We start from the raw sequence: 19,853 nt of genomic DNA, 5'->3' as shown, positions 1-19,853 counted from the left end.
AGCGAGAGCGTAGCACTTCTAATTCTGTTACTTTCTGTCACTCTTCAGGTGCTTTATAAAACCAATGTCATATAACGTGCATGAATCTTGTTATGTAATACCGATTTATTTAAAATCATTGACGTATTTTTTTTTCGCATATCCACTCTCAGACATGTCTTTGCGAAGCTTTGCTAGCAACCTGGGGTCAGTGCCAGACGATTCCGGAATGAGCACGGCCCAACTGTTCCCTCTTTATATACGCCTATGCTTGAGACTAAAATTCTTCAATAAAGTCAGCAAATTCGAGGTACGTGACTAATTGTATTGATGTCACCGTGTGGTCCCAGAATAGAATGAACCACCCCTTTCTTTTTCATGGGTGTCGTAAGAGACGACTAAGAGAATGTAATAGTCGAGGAATGAGCAAGCAGTGTCCCTCTTAAAACATCACCAAAGCCTAACTGCAACTACTGACAGAACTCTCCAATAAGAGGAGGCCTATGTTAAGCAGTGGCCAGTTAAAGGCAGTTATGATAATATAATGATGATGAAAATAGCAGTTGTATTAAAAAATAACGTCAAACACGAAACAATATAAATGCGTGGAACAGTTGATGATATTAATGTTGCAGATTTTCCACTAATTTCATAATCTAAATGAGGTTTGGCTTTAATCACTGTATTTGGTCTTCCTTTACAGATATCTGTTTAATACCGAGCAGCAGAAAATATCCTCTTCTCATGTGTAACGGTTACACTTATAAAAGATTCACAAAAGGCAAGAATGGTGTTCTTTGGCGATGCTCCAGTATTTTAAAAGGTTGTAAAGCTAAAATATTGAGTAAATGTGAGAATCCTTTAGATGGAATTATTTCATGTGACCTGACACATTCGATGCACCCGCCGCCACAGTTTTACCAGGCAATGAATGGAACCTGGATAAAGCGTTAACAAAGTCGCGTCTTCTAATAACCAACTAAGAAGAAATTAAGATAATAGCGACCCTGAAGAATAGAGAAAGGTGATCATGATGTTTTTCGTAAGAAGTTATAATTTGTAATGTACCTTTAACTTAAAATTAGATATTTGAGAGCTCTATTGGATATTTTGATCTGCGAGCGTTGAAAAAGCTAGACTAATGATGTTCTTACTAAAAAAATATGATTTGTAATATGACTCCATATATCTAAAAGCTCTCATAGCTCCAAAACAGATGCAGTGTGGCGACTACTGGCATAAGAATTTTGCCAGTATTCGCCACGCTTGGCAAGTGGGTTGGCAATCGCAGGTAGGCCTTAGTGATGTTTTAAAAGGGACGCTGCTGCCCATCCCTCGACCGTTCTCTTAGTCGTATCTTCAATACGATCAATTAGTTTATATATTATTTACTCACAAAAGTAATTACTTAGAAGTTATACTTTTCTAGATATTTCTCTAATACCCAGCGGACGAAAATATCCCCTTCTATTACTGGATGGGCATACATTCCGAAGGTTTTCTGTATGCAGCTCCGGTGACATTTTATGGCGATGTTCAAGCGTCATGAAGGGATGTAAAGCTAAAGTTATTAGTAGATATGAGAATCCCTTAGAAGGCATCGTCTTGCAGGATACAAACCACAATCATATTCCGCCACCGTATATTAAAAGGAAGGATGGCACATGGATTAAAGGAGCTTTCATCGGCACGTGTAAGCACGTGTAAGCGCGCGTTAGCATAGGTTTATGCATAATTGTTTTACACACAGACAAACACCTAAATGTGGTGTGTAAATTGATCTTGTAATAATTAACATTGGGTTGGTGCATATAAAATTGCCGATTGCGAAACAATATAAAACAGTGGGCGCGTATTACCGAACACGTTTTGACTTGTTCATTTTTGTTATTGGAAGCTAAGCATTGACCCTTGATTAATATTTTATATAATTAAAAAAAAAATTATGTTGTATTAATAACACCAAAATTTGTATTTTTTATTTCAATCGCTTCTGTTTTTTTTTTTTTTTATTTGTATTTTAAATCATAAAATTGAAACTGAATTAGCTAATTTATTAAATTCAAATTTAATGTCATTTTTTAAAGTTTTATTGTTTACCTCAAGCGTTGCCACCCTTTAGAAACTAAGAACTTGACAGATATTTTAAGACTTTCTTTACTTTGCAGCGTTTTATAGGACATCTGTACGGGGGCGGCGGCAGTTGGTAGTCGACGGTTACTCCTTCATCTGCAGAAGCTATTGTCTTCATCACGTCAAGAAAACCTGGAAGTGCGCCACGCACGCCGACTGCACAGCGAAAGTGCACACAGTGCAGGACGAAATTGTCATTTTAAATAATTGTCATTCGCATCAACTGATACGAAACAATTTCGTTTAAGGCCGTATATTTCCTTTTTTTTTTACTTGGCATATTTAGTAAACAACTCTTTTTCTTTTTAGAGTTCCGTACCAAAAAGGTAAAAAGGACTGCTGCGACTTTGTCCGTTCGTCCGTCTGTCTGTCACAGCGTTATATCTCAGCAAATACAAATGCTACGGATTTGAAATTTGAAATAGTTTTACATATCATTATCTCGCTCATACTGCAATGGAAATAATTGAAAAAATAATTTGATTTCCTTTGTTAGAGGATTCAAAACGAATACTCGAAATTTCAAAAGTGACATTCTAGTCTAAATGGGCTATCACATAAAAGAGCTTTTTATTTATTTTTTGCTGCGTAGTTTTTTTTTAGTTATGGGAGCAAAACCATAAGAAAGCTCTTAATTCCGAAGTTTGTGAAACGAAAAATTTATTTATTTATTAAACTTTTATACACCTACATAAATGGCGTATGGCTTAACACCATATGGCGTTATATACCAATCGACCGTAGGCAGGAATAACTGTACATAATAAAATATATTTGACGGTGCAATGTGATGAACAAATAAACAGAAAAATGCAATAATAACATATAAATAATATACATATAACACTCATATTATCTACATAATACATACCATATTATATAATAATAAATAATATCAGACGAAAAACAATTTAGATATAAGGACAATACCAGCCATCAGACAGAGCAAAATGTTTTAACGATATTACGATTCTAAGAATTTTTAATTAGAATAATGTAGTTTATGCTTGAATGCCGATTGCTTAGGGCAAATCTAATGTCAAAGTGTAAAGCATTCCAATGCTTGATAGACTGAATAGCGAATGAATTAGAGAAAAAGTCAGTATAGTGGACAGAAATATTGAGCATATCTAGAAGATCGAAGACAGAGGGAGACTTTGTACAAAAGTCGATTGCTTGGGTACCTCTATTCCATTCGTGTTTCTACCGTATTTGCATGGCTGTGTTTCGGTTTGAAGGGTGGGATATGGCGTAAATTTACTGGGTACAGAGGAATAACATCTGAGTCCTCAGGAATGGCAACGCATGGGGAGTATCATGGGCGAAACAGTGTACTCTGTTATGTCCATGGTACTGCTCATGTCTATAGGCGACGGTTACCACTCTCCATCAGATAGGCCGCCAGCTTGTTTGCCATTCTAAATTGTATAAAAAAAAGACATCAGTTACTGATGTGAAATTTAAATTTAGACTTAGGAAATTATTATTATTATAAATATATTATCCACCATAAACTGCCTTGGTCATCTCTTACGATACCAACGGGAAAGGAAGGGGAGCCTATTCCATGCCGGGACTTACACGGCGAACCCGTTATAATTATGTAATTATGTATAATTTAACATGCGAGGAGTGTTTACTAAATAAGCCAAGCGTGAAAAAAACAAATTTTAGAGATCTAGTCATTAGATAGGTTTTTGTTTATATAAAAGTATTTCCTTATAGTAGTATTAATTATTTTTCAACCGACTTCTAAAACATGGAGCTTCTCAATTCTAGTGTATTGTTTTTATGTTTGTTACGTCATAACTCCGTCAGTTATGAACCGATTTGGAAAATTTTTCTTTTATTTAAAAAGATGTATGTATTTACAGATTGGTTCCATAGAAACTTTATTAAAATCGATTCAATATGTTTATAAATCAAAATGCCTAGTTTTACCAGAATTGAAGTCGTTATTTTTGGAACATAATCTGAAATTGTCTTTTTTCTTATCAATTAGTTTTGTAATGTCAATGCTGTGTGAATTATTTGATTATATTTTTAAAATGTGTATGTGAATGTATCTGTGCATATGTGTGTGTGTGTGTGTTTTATAATGTGATTTAAAATATACATAATTGTAATAGATCTATAATTTTTTCGGTAATAAATTATGTTTTGTGTGTTTGAAGATCACTTATTTCGTTTAAATTGCAAGTTATCATTTTAATTAATTTATTTTAGATATCTTTATATATAAAAATTAATGCCACTTTTCGTTGTAATTTTATAACTCAAGAACGGACTCGCCTATCCAAACCAAATACTTAAGCTTTGTTCGGACTATTTAGTAGATGGTTTATGTGAAGTTTGCACAAAATCGGTCGAGAGGTTCTTCATTTATCACATTTTTTGTAACAAATGAATTCAATAAATGGCGGATCATTTTGCTAATGGGGATGTTTGTGTCAAATTCAAACTTTTTTCAGTGTTGACTGTACAAGCATGTTGTTATGTCATTCATGCGGTCGTTTCATTTTGGACGTGCTTCGATTAAAGCAAATTGTCGGCGATATTGATGTTAAAATTTATTTTTATCATTATTTCACTTTATACGTAGCGAGGCACGTACCGGGCCGCTAGTAGTTTTATAAAAAATACTGGCCTATATCCGCTTTGGAATGATTAATAATATTACTGTTATGTTTTTACCAGAGAGAGACTTTGTACAAAAGTCGTTTGCTTGGGTACCTCTGTCTCTTTCGTGTTTTAACCGTAAAGCAGTTGTGTTTGAATGGCTGTGTTTCGGTTTGAAGGGTGAGATATGGCGTGAATTTACTGGGTACAAAGGAATAACACCTGAGTCCTCAGAAATGGCAACGCATGGGGGGTATCATGGGCGAAACAGTATACTCTGTTATGTCCATGGTACTGCTCATGTCTATAGGCGTCGGTTACCACTTTCCATCAGGTGGGTCGTCAGCTTGTTTGTCATTCTAAGTTGTATAAAAAAAAATGTCCGTCTAAATAACTTTCGACACTCCACGTAATTTGTATAATAGATTTAAACATTAAAATGGTTATAGAGAGCTATTTGTATAGTACAGGATGCTATCGTTGAATTTTCTGTAGTCCTAATAAAGAAGAACAGTTCCATTTTTCGTTATTTTGTTATATTTCAGCGTTGTCGATGAAAGCTTTCCTCTGACATGTTGAAGAACCACCGTCACATTTCAACAACTTAATGCAAAACAATATTAAATTACACACATGTAATATCTTCTTTGAATATCTCTATCTACTGAACGCATAAAAATCTGTTGTGTAGTTTAAAAGATCTAAGATTTAAAGATGGCAGGAACCGACTTTGTTTTATACTGTGTGGATATTGATATAACAAATGGCAGATGGTACAAGCTCAGATTATATAGATAAAGCATCGAGTCTCTAAAGCAGGTCAACTTTTTATTAGCTAATTGTCAAATTAGCTGACTCGTTTTTACCAGTGTTTTATATACTTACGCATAAAATGTATCTTGACGTATTATTTAATAAATAAAATGAATATTTACGTATTAAAAAAATGCAGAATTTATAAGACAAATATAAAAGTTATAATAGTGATTACTCATAATTATTTATGACGCAGTATTTTATAAAAAAGTTGACCCGCTTTTCTCGAAGCATTTGTATGGAGATACTCTATCTATATAATATAAGGGTATAAGTTAATGATCAAATGACTAATTCATATGATTTTATAACATATTTGATTGAAAAATAGTCTATATTCCTCTCTCAAAATAAAGTCAGTATTTAGTGAAAAAAAAAATAGCTTGATGTGAAGTTATATTGAAAACTCACTAATAATGTAGAAGGTAAAGTTGTCCATAATCCAATACTGAACTGTTATTTTTTTTAATTAGGTACACAATTTCTTTAATAAAGACAAAAAGAACGCACCTATTCATTCATCGAGTATAATTTCTACATTTTTTACTTTTAAGGGTAGAAAATATACTATTTGCCATGTCTTTTAAATAATTGTTTACATATTATTTAATTCTTCTTTATTCTGTACCAAATTTTTTTATTTCTACATGTAAAATAATAAATTATTCATTTAATTCAAAATAATATTTTTTACCCACTTGTGTAATGATAGTATTTCCAAATTTCAGATTCTAAATCAGGTATAGTATTCGAATATAAAAGAATTTGTAAAGACTCCAAATTATTAAATGAAGCGGTACGGGAGGTAATCGAAGAAGGTAAAACTATCAGATCTACAGCGAAGGTATATCATTTATCGAAGTCAAGACTGGGAAGGCTGGTTAAGAAAACAAAAGAAACGTTACTGAATGATATGTTTATTAACGTTAAGTCACCCTTATCAGATTACAATGTGGAATTGGACTAAGCAGTTGTAGATAAAAAAACTAAAAAACATATACTCTAGTCGAAGACAAGACCAAAGCTAATAAAGTTATGTTTAAAAAAAATTATGTAGTTTAAAATTTTCTGTTAAACAACTAATGATGACGGTTTTGTAACAAAATCCGGCTTTGAGGCTTCAATTCTGTGCCTTTATATCATCATACATCAATGTCCAATAAATTATTTTTATTCTCATACATTGAACATTAATAACTGTGTACAACGAGTCTGTCTATTTGGGATTTTATGTGGCGTTATGTGATAATAAAAAAATTTGTAATATTACATCTTATAATATTATTTATAAACGAAAACAAAACATTAGCCGGAGGTGTTTGCCCTCTGATATACAGAGAGAGAGAGAGAGAAAGAGAGAGACAGAGTTGAAGTATAAGTTTAGTTTTTTTTTTTTTATAAATATATATTGCTATGAAAGCAATCATATAAGATTAGTATGTTTGAAATCAATAATGTTGAATTTGACATAAACACATTTTCCAATAACTCTGTCAACTCTTACGTACGTTACGAGTATATATCTTTTAAACACCCCAATTAATGTGAACATGTATTAATAAAATAATTTGAATTCGTTCCTCTTGATGTTTGTGTTTTTTGCAAAAGCAAATAATGTAACTAAGGGCTATATATTTAATGTATTATAATTCGAAATAGATACAAATTTCTGCAGGTTCTATATACTGTACTTCGTCTCAGCGGGGTGGTGTTATTTTACACGTAAACGAGTATACATTCAACAAACGCAACACAAGCGGGGACAGTATTACCTGGTACTGCACAGCTTACTACAACAACCCACCTTGTAAAGTTAAAGTTAAAACAGTAGGCATCCAAATCATCCACATGACTGGGAAACATAATCATTAATGAAACATATCACTTGTTGTAAATAATAGATTTATTTGTTATTACAAATTTTTATATAAATCAACATGTTGTTTTAATGATTTGAGCAATTTATCTTTTGCAAACCATACTTGTATAAATATGGCATTAAAATTATGAAAATGTAACATCTTAGTGCTCAAGAATGACAAATTCAATGTATAATTTTCATTAATTTTACAGTATATTATAGTACGACGTGTTATCTATAATTTTATAAAAAAAATGGACCACTTTCTACCAGAAGGGCTGTCAGCTTATTAATCCAGCTCGTTAAAAAAATATTAGGAAACATTTACAGTTTGCACATTATACCTGATTGCACATTTTTTTAAGCAACTTAGAATTGCAAACATGCTGATGATCGACCTGATGGAAAGTGGTAACCGTAGCCTATAGACACGAGCAGTACCATGGACATAACAGAGTATACTGTTTCGCCCATGACACCCTCCCATGCGTTGCCATTCCTGAGGACTAAGGTGTTATGCATATGTACCCTGTAAATTCACTGCCATATCCCTGCCACCCTTCAAACCGAAACACAGCCATGCAAATACAACTGCTTCACGGTTGAAACACGAATGGGATAGATGTGCCCAAGCAAACGACTTTTGTACAAAGCCTCCTTCTGGTATTAACTTCTTTATCCATAAATCATAGTCGAACGTCAAATCTGTTTTAGCTATTTTATCCTTGTGCCTAAATTCTCAATTTAAAAGAATGTGACAAAACCCTCCATAGGTTTCAGTTTTTATTAATAATGGAACATTTTTATAATACACAATCAACTAGTGGAACCCATGAAAATGAAATGAACAATATAATACTAATACCAGTAGATAATCTTCTTTTAATTATTAATATCAATATTATTCATTCTGCTATTAGGTCGGATTTACACGACGCTCAAAGGTGGGAAGGTGCTGCTGCTAGCAGGCTACCGGTATCATCGGGAATATGGTGATGAAATAAGGAGTTACTGGCGCTGTACCAAAAGGAGTTCACTGTCATGCAAAGGCAAAGTCAGAATCGTAGATGGACGCATCATATTACTGGGTGGACATAATCATCACGTCAACCATAAGCCGAATTTGATGTGCCTGTTATAATATTTTATCATTTTTATTTTGGTTTGTAAATATACGATACGAGAATTAAGTGCTACAAATATTTTAAAAGAAATGTAAACGTAAAGGTGATTCCATTTTGAGTGTAAGTTCTAATAGTACATAGATAAAGTTAAAAGAACAACGCAAAAAATATGTCCAACGAAGTAACGATTGCAAATTGTTTGTAAAATGTCTAACAAGCATATTTACATTGAATAAAAAAAAGAACAAGAATGTTTCGTGTTCAAACACAACATTGGTCCATGTATGTGTTACTAACCAAATTTTAAATAGAATTTAACGATACTTATCACTGATTGGAAAGTGGAAAAACTACAGTCTCAAAATTTCTACTGTAAATGCTGGAAGAATTGCTACTATAATTATAAATATAAATGTAGCAATAATTTTTTTACTGTAACAAATGGCAACGGAATGCAATATTATTTATATGAATACGTATACTACGTATTGCTTTTTTTTTTATTTATTTGAACTATTTGTCAGCTAGTTAGCTAGTTATTTGAACTAGTTGTTGACTAATAAAATTATACGCTACTCAATTATAATAATATTATTAGTAATTGTAAATATAGACATTTATTAAAAGTCTAATAATATTTTTTGTTATTAAATTTTAGTATATAAGTTTAAAAAAATTCTTAATACTGAAAATATGTTGATAACTATCTCATAGTCTGTCCAATAAATGTCTCACAAAATAAACATATGCAAGTCTGGTTCAACAGAATTTAATGAAAAGTATACATTTTCATTAAATTCTCTGACTAATAAAAATCACATTCAACAGCGTTTTGCTTCTTTTTTTCTTTTGGCTAAATTTTTATGTGCTGTCTGTCAGACTTTCGAGGAATTTATCAGCATTTATTTAATAAAATAACCTTTGAAACAGGTGTAGTTTACAAATATTTTAATATATCCAATATTCATTTTACAAAGATAAATCTTTTATTTTCATTTTTATTTGGATTTAGGTATAAAAATTTACAGTAATATAAATAATAAACTAACCTAGCAAGGAAAATCCGACAACAGGACCTCTCAAATACAATTAAAAGTACCTAGATTGGAACTAGTTCAGATAAATTATTTTCCCGATGCATTCCAATCGATAATAGGTACAGGGCCTCTTTTATATTATTACTATTTTAACGCTTAACCCTTTACACTCCGTTGTCGCCGTATTTGCGACATTAAAATGGTTACATTAAATCGACTGTCGCGACTACGCCACCGGTGACACGGTTGTTTTACTGACTCAGATGTACCCTTTATAAAATAGCTAAGAAATAAATGTTTTGTTTCATTAGAACGACTCCATTATTCTTTTACATCACAGGTATGTTCCTGTTAGTAATTAGTGCTAGAGTTATTGGTATCCTCTATGAGTTACTAGGCAGAAGTGCAAAGGGTCAATGGATAAAAATTAAAATAAAACCCCATAAATATAAGTAATTCTAAGTGTTGTGGTCCATAGTAGGTATATATATCCATATTCTAGTTTAAAGGGATATTTGTGAGAAATTGCTAGACTGTAACTCAATACCTTCATGTCACAAATAATAACAATTAATAAATAAATATTTTTCTATATAGTCGTAATTTTATTTCATATAATCCCCTCTACAACCCCATTTCATTAGATTTAAATTACTTTTCTCAGCAATCACTAGTAAATATGTGTCCCTAATGTAGATATGTTTTGCAGGAACAGAAAACTGTACTACGAACATACAAATCAGTGAAGTTGTATCAAAAGCGACTGAAAATGCTGGTAAGTGTAATACATTTGCCGTATGGTCCCGGCATAGAACGGACCACCAGTTCTTGTGAGAGTGTGTGTGTGATTGTGTTCCCGTGGGTGTCGTAAGAGACAACTAAAGGAATATGATGGTCAAAGGATGGGCAGCTGCATCCCTGTTAAAACATCACCAAAGCCTAATTGCGGTTGTCAACCCGCCTGTCAGGTATGGCAACTACTGGCAAAATCCCCCTTATGTAAGCCTATATTTAGCAGTAGTTAACGACTGATATGATGATATATTTAATGTTAATAGTTTTTAAAGTATAACCATAAAAATCTTTACATAATTCATTCTGCAATTAGATATGATAGTAAAACTACAGACTACAGGGTACAGAGGAATAACATCGTAATCCTAAGAAATGGCAAAGTATGATGAAGAATACCATGGTCTTCCAAGTATATAATGTGATACTGATGTTGCTGTTCATGTCTATAGGCGATGGTAACCACTTTTCATTAAATCCATTAGATCAGCCATCACCTCGTTTACCATTTAAAAAATAAAACAAATAAATACACATTACATGTTTTCAGAAGAAGAAACCATTGGCAAGGATAACAATATTAGTGAAGTTGTTCCAGAAGTCACACAAAATGCCGGTTAGTGTGAGATCTTTAATTTTAATAATTGCAATTATTTATCTGTTACGATTTTAATATCTAATCTAATTATAAAACACACTTATGTTTTCAGAAGCGGAAAAGAAGAATCAGATCGGTGACCCTGTAGCAGAAACGGTCCAAGATACCGGTTAGTATAAAGTGTTAAAGTGTATTAGTTTCAAATTGTAAATCTTGTTAAACTCGGCACCAGTAACTAATGTACATTTATTTTCAGAAATGGAAAACGTTTGTGTGGATAATGAAAATCGTGGAGTTGGAGACATGCCAGGAGACATACCAGATTCCGGTCAGTGTGAGGTCTTAATTTTCAATCGATTTCAAAAAGAAGGAAGTTCTCAATTCGGTTGTACTTGTACTTTTTTTATATTTGTTACCTCATAACTCCGTCGATTCTAAAGCTATTTGAAAAATTCGTTTTTTAACTTACAGCTTGGCCCTGTATAAATTATATCAAAGTCGGTTTACTAGTTGTTATAAAAACATAGAGGGCAAACAAGCTCACCCGCTACACCAATGCGGAAGTAACTGCGAATAGAGAAGAATGGGAGAGAAAAACATATTACGGTGACCCCAAATAATAATCTTATCCCGAGAAGAAAGAGGATAGAAAACTACGTTTTGTCATCATAAGGCATACAAATGTTAAATACATATCTGTAAAGGGTCTTCTTATGATTATGAGTTGGAAAAATTATTAACAAAATGTATATTTTAATTTTACAAGTGTCTAAAATAAAAATGTAAGTGTGTTTTCAGGTGCAGAAAACATTTGTATGGATATTCAACCCAGTGAAGTTGTATCAGAATCCAGCCGAAATACTGGTTAGTATAAAACCTTCAGTTAAAGTAATTTTTACAGTATGAACCTTTACGTATGAGAAATTTTATTAAAATAAACATTTCAGAAAATATAACGTCCGCGTGGATAATCAAATCAGTGAAGTTGAATCAGAAACCATTAACGATACTGGTTAGTATGTTCCTTTCAATTGTATTGCATTTTACATTGTGTAAATTTTATGAATAAGGAGTTATTAATATTTTCAGAAGCAGTAAATGTTCATATCAGTAACGAAAACAGTAAAGTTGAATCAGAAGCCATTCAAGATACTGGTTAGTATGATTCTTTCAATTGTATTGCATTTTACATTATGTAATACAATTGACTTTATGATTAAGGAGTTATTGATGTTTTCAGAAGCAGTAAATGATGAAAAACACATCAATAATGAAAATAGTGGAGTTGCATCAGAAGCTAATCAAGATATTGGTTAGTATAACACAATTAAATTTTAATTTCTAATTGTAAAGTTTATCAGCCTCAAGTTACAATAATATGTTTTCAGAAATGGAAAAGGATGGTACGAGTAATCGGATCACTGAAGATGCATTAGAATCCAATGATGACAGTATCTTTAGCAACAGTTGCAGCAGCATCAGCTCCTATATGGACAGCAGCTGCTCCGATGATGTCATTGAAGTTATCAGAAATGAAGCTCCAATAGAAATATCGTCTGACGGAGAGGAATTAGAACTTGAAAACAACAAAGAATCAGCAACCCCAACAGCAGTAACTACTATCCGTAATAGACCCAAAATGTATATAAAAAAAAGAGCTGGAGAACCTCTTAGTAATACTACTAGTAAGTTATTATGAATGATATTACTAAAACTTATTAATTCATTAACTTTGGCTATTAGTTCGATCTCAATGTTTAATACTTTAAAGTAATCGTGATCTTTCTGCCTATTCATAGCACACATTAGAATCAGCGTAATATAAAAATAGCCTTTTTTTTCATCTCTATTTATAATCAATCCCTTTCTATTTTTAGATTTTACTCCATTATTATGACTATTCAATCTATACTTAATTCATTATTTATAACACCATTTATTCTTTAGCATCATACCAAAACGTACCAACTTCCTACCGTTACCTTAGCAATCGTAACTACCAACGAATGCATTTCTAAGGAGAATTGACATGAGACATGCAACCGATCAGGAAACCAATAAATCAATCAGTACATTTATTTTGATTTAATGAATAATTCTGAAAAATTTACTGCAGAATATTTATATAATTATGACCATCCAATTTATAAAAGCCATACCTTCTATGTAATTGCACATCACAAGAGCACTTCAAAAGACAAAAGTCAAACTGTATCCCATGATTCGCTCGGTCAAGTCTGTTAAATTTCCTGTCACTCCAGCTTTAAATAAATATCTATTGAATCAATATCTACTCAATTAAAAGTTTTTATTAAAATTCATGATAGATACAAGATACAAAGTTCTTTATGAATTTCCACATTGTAATATTAGTACGGTACATTTGAAAACAAATATTTTATTATGTTTTATATTCATATTGTTTACATAATTTATACTTTTGTGATTGTCTGGTTACAGAAAAATCGAATGAAAAGGATCATGGTGATTTGTTAACTGAAAATAAAGTAGAAGCAGATGCACAAAACGATAAAAAACGCACACTATTCCATGAACATTTTATATACATTCTAGATTTTCAACATAAGAACAAAGCGTTCTGGAATTGTATTCATCGACCCAATGGATGTAGGGCCATAGCTATTACAATAGATTCAGAAATAGTGAGCATTATCGACCAACATTGTCACAATCATGATCAATAATTTTTTTTTAGTTAAATTAAATAAACTTTAGTTTAAAACTGAAACATATCCAAATTATAAATTTAAACTTTTAGTTTAAGCATAACTTAATTAACTGTTATGAAAAAAAATTGTTAAAACAATTTTTAAAACTGTCAGTCACTGGGATCGATTCTGAGGCGCAATTTAAAGAACAAAATTTTACCAACATTTTAACTTAATATTTTGATTTGATAGTTTCTCAAAATTATTCTTTTATGGACCATCATAAATTAAATTTGTAATAATTTAGACTTAAATCTTTCAGAAATTTAGTTCATATTGGTCCTTAGAATAAAGATTTCGCTGTGATATTAAATTGGAATGTTAATTTTAGAGATAGGTTTAAAGAAATGACACTTCAGTATCGACCTCAATATCTCCGCATATGGCGTCATCCCGAGAAAGTATTATATCATTTATGGACGATATCTATACTATATCGACTATTTTTTAAATGACATGTGACGATGCTACTAAACTTACGAGCATACTGACGACCTCGTCGCATGATTGAGATGTGTTTGCTTGATTGGAATAGACAGCCTATGTCCTCCATCCAAAATAGTATGTTTATATCAAATTTTATGACTATTGTTTAAGCCGCCAACGTATAATAAACAAACTCATTTTCCCATTTATTTAGTAAAGGGTAGTAATTGAAATGTGAGTCACCGGTTAAAAACTAACTGGGCTTTAACTAACTGCATATGATGGATTTTCGGATCGAACGCCATGTGGAGGTAGTGATTGAAATTTATTTAGTTACGTCTTTATTCATTTAGTTGAACATTTTCTAGTGTTAAATTGTTATTTTATTATCTTGTAGTAATGTAGTTTTTTAAAACTTTTTAATTGTAATTTTATACTAACGTTAAATCCCTGTAAAACCTATACGGATTTAAATTTTAATTATTTTTTTAAACTTTCATATGTGAACAAATCGTCACATCATAATTAGTGTTAAATAAGAAGAACAATTATCTAAGCACGTATAAACTAAAATATTTAATAACATAAACGCAATAGTAAAGAGTATTATGCTCGGAATATTATTTACGTGCCTTAACCATCATGGACGGTTGTGTGTATATTAATATGCATACATATAAATACTACTTAAAATCCTACGCCTATTAATTGTTATTCTTATAATTAACTACAGTTCTTGACAATAAATATGTTGCTACGAATTCATAATTTTCTTTTATAGAATAGAGGAATGACATGATTAGCCTTATATTCTAAATCATTATTAGTTTTTACTAGTGCCTAATAAATATGCGTTTTCAGAAGCAGAGAACGATTGTATAAATATGGTAATCAGTGGTGTTGAATCAGAAGCTATTCAAGATACCGGTTCAGATGATGATGTCATTGAAGTTGTCAGAGATGAGGCTCCGATTGAAATTCTATCTGATGGTGAAGAATTTGGACTTGAAAGTAACAAAGAAACTCAACTTGCAACGTTTAACGATAGTTTCCATTTTACATCAGTACCATCAATTGTAGACGTACATAGTGAATACAACGCTGACACTAAAGAAACCGTTGAAGACCCTCTAGATAATAATGCTACTAGTAGTAATGGTCAAGCAAATAGTATCGATGAGCCACTGACACAGATACCTGCTGTGTCTGAGATCACTCAAGAAACTACATCTGACTGTACTAACACAGATCAACCGACTACGAATCAAAATAATAAACAAGATGATAGTTTGATTGTTCCGGATAACTTGGCTACTAATGACTCGGCTACTGTAGAAGACAACACAAAGTTAGCAACTCAGGAAAATGTAACTATTGATAAATCTATAATACTAGAGGCAGCAAATGATGATGGTAGTGATACTAAAAATTAACTCCATTTTATATTTTTGGCTTAACACTTTATTTGTATTCAAGGTGTTATGTAATTTCCTAGTACGCATCTAGTTTGTATTAGAATGTTTTGTTATTTTAAGATTATTGATCTTCAGATATAATTTAAGAATATTGATTTCATTGTAATTGTATATCTAAACCATTAAAATATTATTGGCAAATATTTGTTGAATCTAGATACCTATTCATATTTACAATTGTGGAAAACTGAGCGAGCGTCAGAAATATATGTAAATATCATTATTATGTTTTGTCTGTGTTTGACTGATTACAGGAGAGAATGCATTAAATTCTAATTTTATATTTACTACAAGTGATCGGGGAGCGGTTGTACTAGTCCATGAAAATTTCAAATATCGCCAAGACCGTGTTCGTGGGTGCAGAGCGTATTGGAGATGTGTACAGCGAAAAAAAGGATGTAAAGCTGCAGTCGTTACTATAAATTCAATGTTAGTGAAGGTTTGCGGAATTCATTGTCACGATGAAGAATGTTCTTTCCATTTATAAAATTATATTAAAAAAAATGTTCTAATGTTGAAAGCATCGTCATTAGTCAATTTATTTTTGATAACTGTATATCAATTGTTATTAAATTATACTGTTTTCACTGACGTCAAATGTTAATAGTTGAAAACGATTGAATTGTAAAATTGTTTTTTTTTTTTCTTTCACGTTGCGATAATATGAGGTTGTCTCAATTTATTTCCTCAACCCCTTTCTTCCTTACGTGTGATAAACAATCATGTAATGATGTCATATGTTCCAAATACTATAAAATAGCAGTTTGCATATAGACGCTGTGTGGTCCTGGCATAGAATAGGTCACCCTCTTCCTTTCCCGTGGGTGTCGTAAGTGGCGACTAAGGGAAGGCGAGAGATGGGCAGCAGCGTCTCTCTTAAAACATCTCCAAAGCCTAACTGCAGTTGTCAATCCGCCTGCTAAGCGTGACAACAACTGGTAAAACCCCCCAAGGGGGAGGCTTATGTACAGCAGTGAACAGTTGAAGGTTGATATAACAATGATGATGATACAGATGGTCGATAGGTTAGTTTATAACTTCGTATACAGGGCGATATCAAAATTGTTATCGGTATGTAAAACTGAGAATATGCTCATGTTATAGAACATATAAGGATATAAATTTTGTAAATAAATAATTCAAAAACGAAATATTAATCTCCTGTACTAACTCAATAGCAGAACGCGGTGTGTTAGTATCATCATCATTATGTCAGCCGTTATCTGTCTGTCCACTGTTAAACATAAGTCTTCCCCATTGACTGTCATAATGTACGGGGCTAATACATCATTGTGGGGATTTTGCCAATAGTGGCTACACTTGGCAAGCGAGTTGTCAACCGCAGCTGGTGATGTTTTAAGAGACATGTTTCTGCTCATCCCTCAACCATTAAGTTTCATTACAATTCCATAACCATTCTATGCTTGGACCAGACTATGTTAGTGTGAGAAAGTGTTCAGCTTCATTGGTAAAATATTCCTTTTAAAGAATACTAACGATTTCGATTACACCCTGTAAATTTTATTAATATTTTTTACTGGTTACAGATTTAAGTAATAATTTTGTACTAACTAGAAGTCAACGAGGAGCAATTATACTAGTACATAACAAATTTAAATATCGCCGAGATTCTTGTCGAGAGACTCAAGCACGTTGGAGATGCATACGACGACAGAACGGGTGTAAAGTTGCAATCATTACTGTAGATTCAATGTTAGTGAAGATTAACGGAATTCATTGTCACGACGAAGAATATTAGAATGTATTCAAGTTTATATAAATTTTATTTGTATGGGGAAATTAAGATAAATAAATTTGTAGATAAAAAATTTAAATATCGCCAAAATTATTGTCGAGGGACTCAAGCATGTTGGAAATGCATACGGCGAATGAACGGATGTAAAGTTGCAGTCATTACTGTTGAATCAATGTTAGTGAAGAATAACGGAATTCATTGTCACGACGAAGAATATTAGAATGTATTCAAGTTTATATCAATTTTATTTATATGGGGAAATTAAGATAAAAAATTAGAAGATAAAATTTTTTAATATCGCTAAGATTATTGTCGAGGGACTCGAGCACGTTGGAGATGCATACGGCGACAGAACGATGTAAAGGTGCAATCATTATTGTAGAATCAATGTTAGTGAAGATTAACAGAATTCATTGTCACAACGAAGAATTTTAATTGTATGGGGAAATTTAAATAGATAATATTTTTATATTAAACAAATGTAAATTAAGTACAAATTGTACTTGTCTATAAAAGATTATTGTAATGCTAAAATATGTTGGAGGTGCATACAATAGTACTTTGAGTGTAAAACTGTCAATATTGGTAAAAATTAGCGGAAGTCATTGTCACGACGAAGAATGTTAGAATATATCCAAAGTTTTCCTTCTATATATACCATTGTTAAGCAATATATTTTTAATTACTTATTTTTTCCATATTTAAACGAATTTATCAATGTTTAATCTTGAGATTTGTACTTAAAGATAAACAATAATAAAAATATAATACTCCTGTTATTGGAAACAATAAACAAATTAAATTAATAATCTTTTTTAGACAGTATAATTTCGTGAATAATTCAGTGGAACTTATTAAAAATGTAAACAATCGGATGATTTTACCCGACAAATCCAATAGTCTGGTGATGTTCCATAATTGTACAAATCGTTGATTAATTATTTCGTTATTATTTAGTAATTTCATTTAAAAACTGTTTCTGTGATAATATCCACTAAATTTGTTTACCTTTTTTATTAAGCTTTATTGAAATAGACTACAGTAGAATAGTTATTTAAATTGGGCATTATTAATTTTATTTGCATTGTACTCGCTATAGGAACATTACGTGTAATAGGTGATAATTTTGTATTAACTAAAAGCAAACGTGGTGCAATTATATTAGTCCATAAACAGTTTAAATACTACCAAGATAATTCCAGCAGGAAAAAAATATGTTGGAGGTGCATACGGCGGCATAGTGGATGTCATCATGATGTCATACAGTCACTACTATAGATTCAACATTAGTGAAGGTTAGCGGTATTCATTGTCACGATGGAGAATATTAAATTAAATGTATTCAAATTTATCCTTCTCGATTCACTATTATAAATGAATATATTTTTTTATATCAAATCATATCTTTTAATTTATTTTTAGAAAATAAAAGTTGTAATGAAAAATATGTATCTTCATTGAGGGGAACAAATAATATATTTTTGTAATGAACATAAACCACCCACTCATTTTATCTTTTAATTCTCTTACGTCGCCCACGGGATATTTATGCAGAAACTTGATCGCCTATTGACATAAATATAAACATCGCAGAAATAATATACAAAAGTTGTTTGTTTAAATGAATCTCTGAAGTACATGTTTTTGTATTATTTTTTGAAGTTTCTTAAGTCCGCAATATCACGATAGAACCATTGGCGAAATCACGAGATACAGCTAGCATATTATGTTATTCTTATGCGCTATCAGTGTTAACTAACATATTATCTTTTGTTTGAAGAAAATTTCAAAATAAATCAACCTCCCATAATCGCATTGCTCTAATGCTAATATGGGAGGCTAAATAAATACATAAAACGACTAATACAGGGTGGCCCACTGTAATGAAAAAATATAAACTAATTACACACTATGAATAATATTTTTATTTGTAAATATAGTTAGAAAAATGGGAATTATTTTTTGTAAATAACGTCGTCCAAATGTAATCCGTTACAGTCACGACACTCTTGCAAACGCCTTTTTGTCGAACTGCGCGGCAGTCAGCTGAAATGCTTGCCATTTCTCTGCATGCTTGACCGCAGAGTCGTACACTTTAGGATAGCCCCACAAAAAAAAATCCATTGCAGATCCGCAGTTAGGAAATGTCTCCTCTCTTAGAGATGTTTTTGAATAACGATAGCAGTATTGGAGGTGTTCCATCCCCATCATCCTCCTTTAAAAAAGTAAGGCGTCTTTTGTAACTTTAGGGCTATGTCGCCCACGGGAACATGTCCGTTAATGTGGAAGTGTGCCTCATCAGAGAACATTATGTTATTGAACGAAGTAAACCGATTAAACATTTCATTATCATAATTCACTCTCTGAATAGCATCAGTTTCTGTTAATTCCACACAATATAATACTTTCTTCAAATCCGTTGTAACGATGTCAAAAACTTGATGTGTCCATGTTTTGTTCCTATGTGACATTAAATCGATAAACAAACCTTTGTGTTCTCGAAATTTA

The 19,853-nt window shown here is 31.8% G+C and overlaps 2 protein-coding genes across 4 annotated transcripts; both read left to right on the top strand.

Moving 5' to 3' along the window:
- The first annotated feature begins 7,701 nt into the window (after positions 1-7,701).
- LOC113519049 (uncharacterized) lies at positions 7,702-13,969 on the top strand. Of its 3 annotated transcripts, none has more exons than XM_052892597.1 (9): positions 7,702-10,344; positions 10,918-10,977; positions 11,072-11,128; positions 11,216-11,287; positions 11,758-11,823; positions 12,049-12,114; positions 12,200-12,271; positions 12,348-12,644; positions 13,420-13,969. In XM_052892597.1, exons 4-9 carry the CDS (start codon positions 11,218-11,220, stop codon positions 13,662-13,664), a joined length of 816 nt encoding a protein of 271 aa, XP_052748557.1. In that variant the 5' UTR covers positions 7,702-10,344; positions 10,918-10,977; positions 11,072-11,128; positions 11,216-11,217; the 3' UTR covers positions 13,665-13,969. The 3 variants fall into 3 exon arrangements, with proteins under 3 accessions (XP_052748557.1, XP_052748556.1, XP_052748555.1); XM_052892596.1 differs by having other exon boundaries at positions 10,915-10,977; XM_052892595.1 differs by having other exon boundaries at positions 10,912-10,977.
- A 353-nt stretch (positions 13,970-14,322) lies between these two features.
- On the top strand, positions 14,323-15,732 carry LOC128200157 (uncharacterized). The gene is made up of 2 exons (XM_052892599.1): positions 14,323-14,425; positions 14,976-15,732. The coding sequence occupies exon 2, from the start codon at positions 14,999-15,001 to the stop codon at positions 15,545-15,547; it is 549 nt and encodes a 182-aa protein (XP_052748559.1). The 5' UTR covers positions 14,323-14,425; positions 14,976-14,998; the 3' UTR covers positions 15,548-15,732.
- Positions 15,733-19,853: the final 4,121 nt, after the last annotated feature.

The sequence above is a fragment of the Galleria mellonella genome, unplaced genomic scaffold (genome assembly GCF_026898425.1).
Source record: "Galleria mellonella isolate WM207_F2 unplaced genomic scaffold, CSIRO_AGI_GalMel_v1 utg159, whole genome shotgun sequence".
NCBI classification, from domain to species: Eukaryota; Metazoa; Arthropoda; class Insecta; order Lepidoptera; family Pyralidae; genus Galleria; species Galleria mellonella.
This window is presented reverse-complemented; position numbering and strand designations above follow the sequence as displayed.

What these genes read in the sequence shown, in the direction of transcription:
- LOC113519049 (XM_052892597.1), top strand. Translation starts at nt 11,218, where the DNA reads ATGGAAAACGTTTGTGTGGATAATGAAAATCGTGGAGTTGGAGACATG. An exon ending in AGGAGACATACCAGATTCCG is followed by an intron (nt 11,288 to 11,757) that starts GTCAGTGTGAGG and finishes GTGTGTTTTCAG; the next exon opens with GTGCAGAAAACATTTGTATG. An exon ending in AGAAGCTAATCAAGATATTG is followed by an intron (nt 12,272 to 12,347) that starts GTTAGTATAACA and finishes ATATGTTTTCAG; the next exon opens with AAATGGAAAAGGATGGTACG.
- LOC128200157 (XM_052892599.1), top strand. Translation starts at nt 14,999, where the DNA reads ATGGTAATCAGTGGTGTTGAATCAGAAGCTATTCAAGATACCGGTTCA.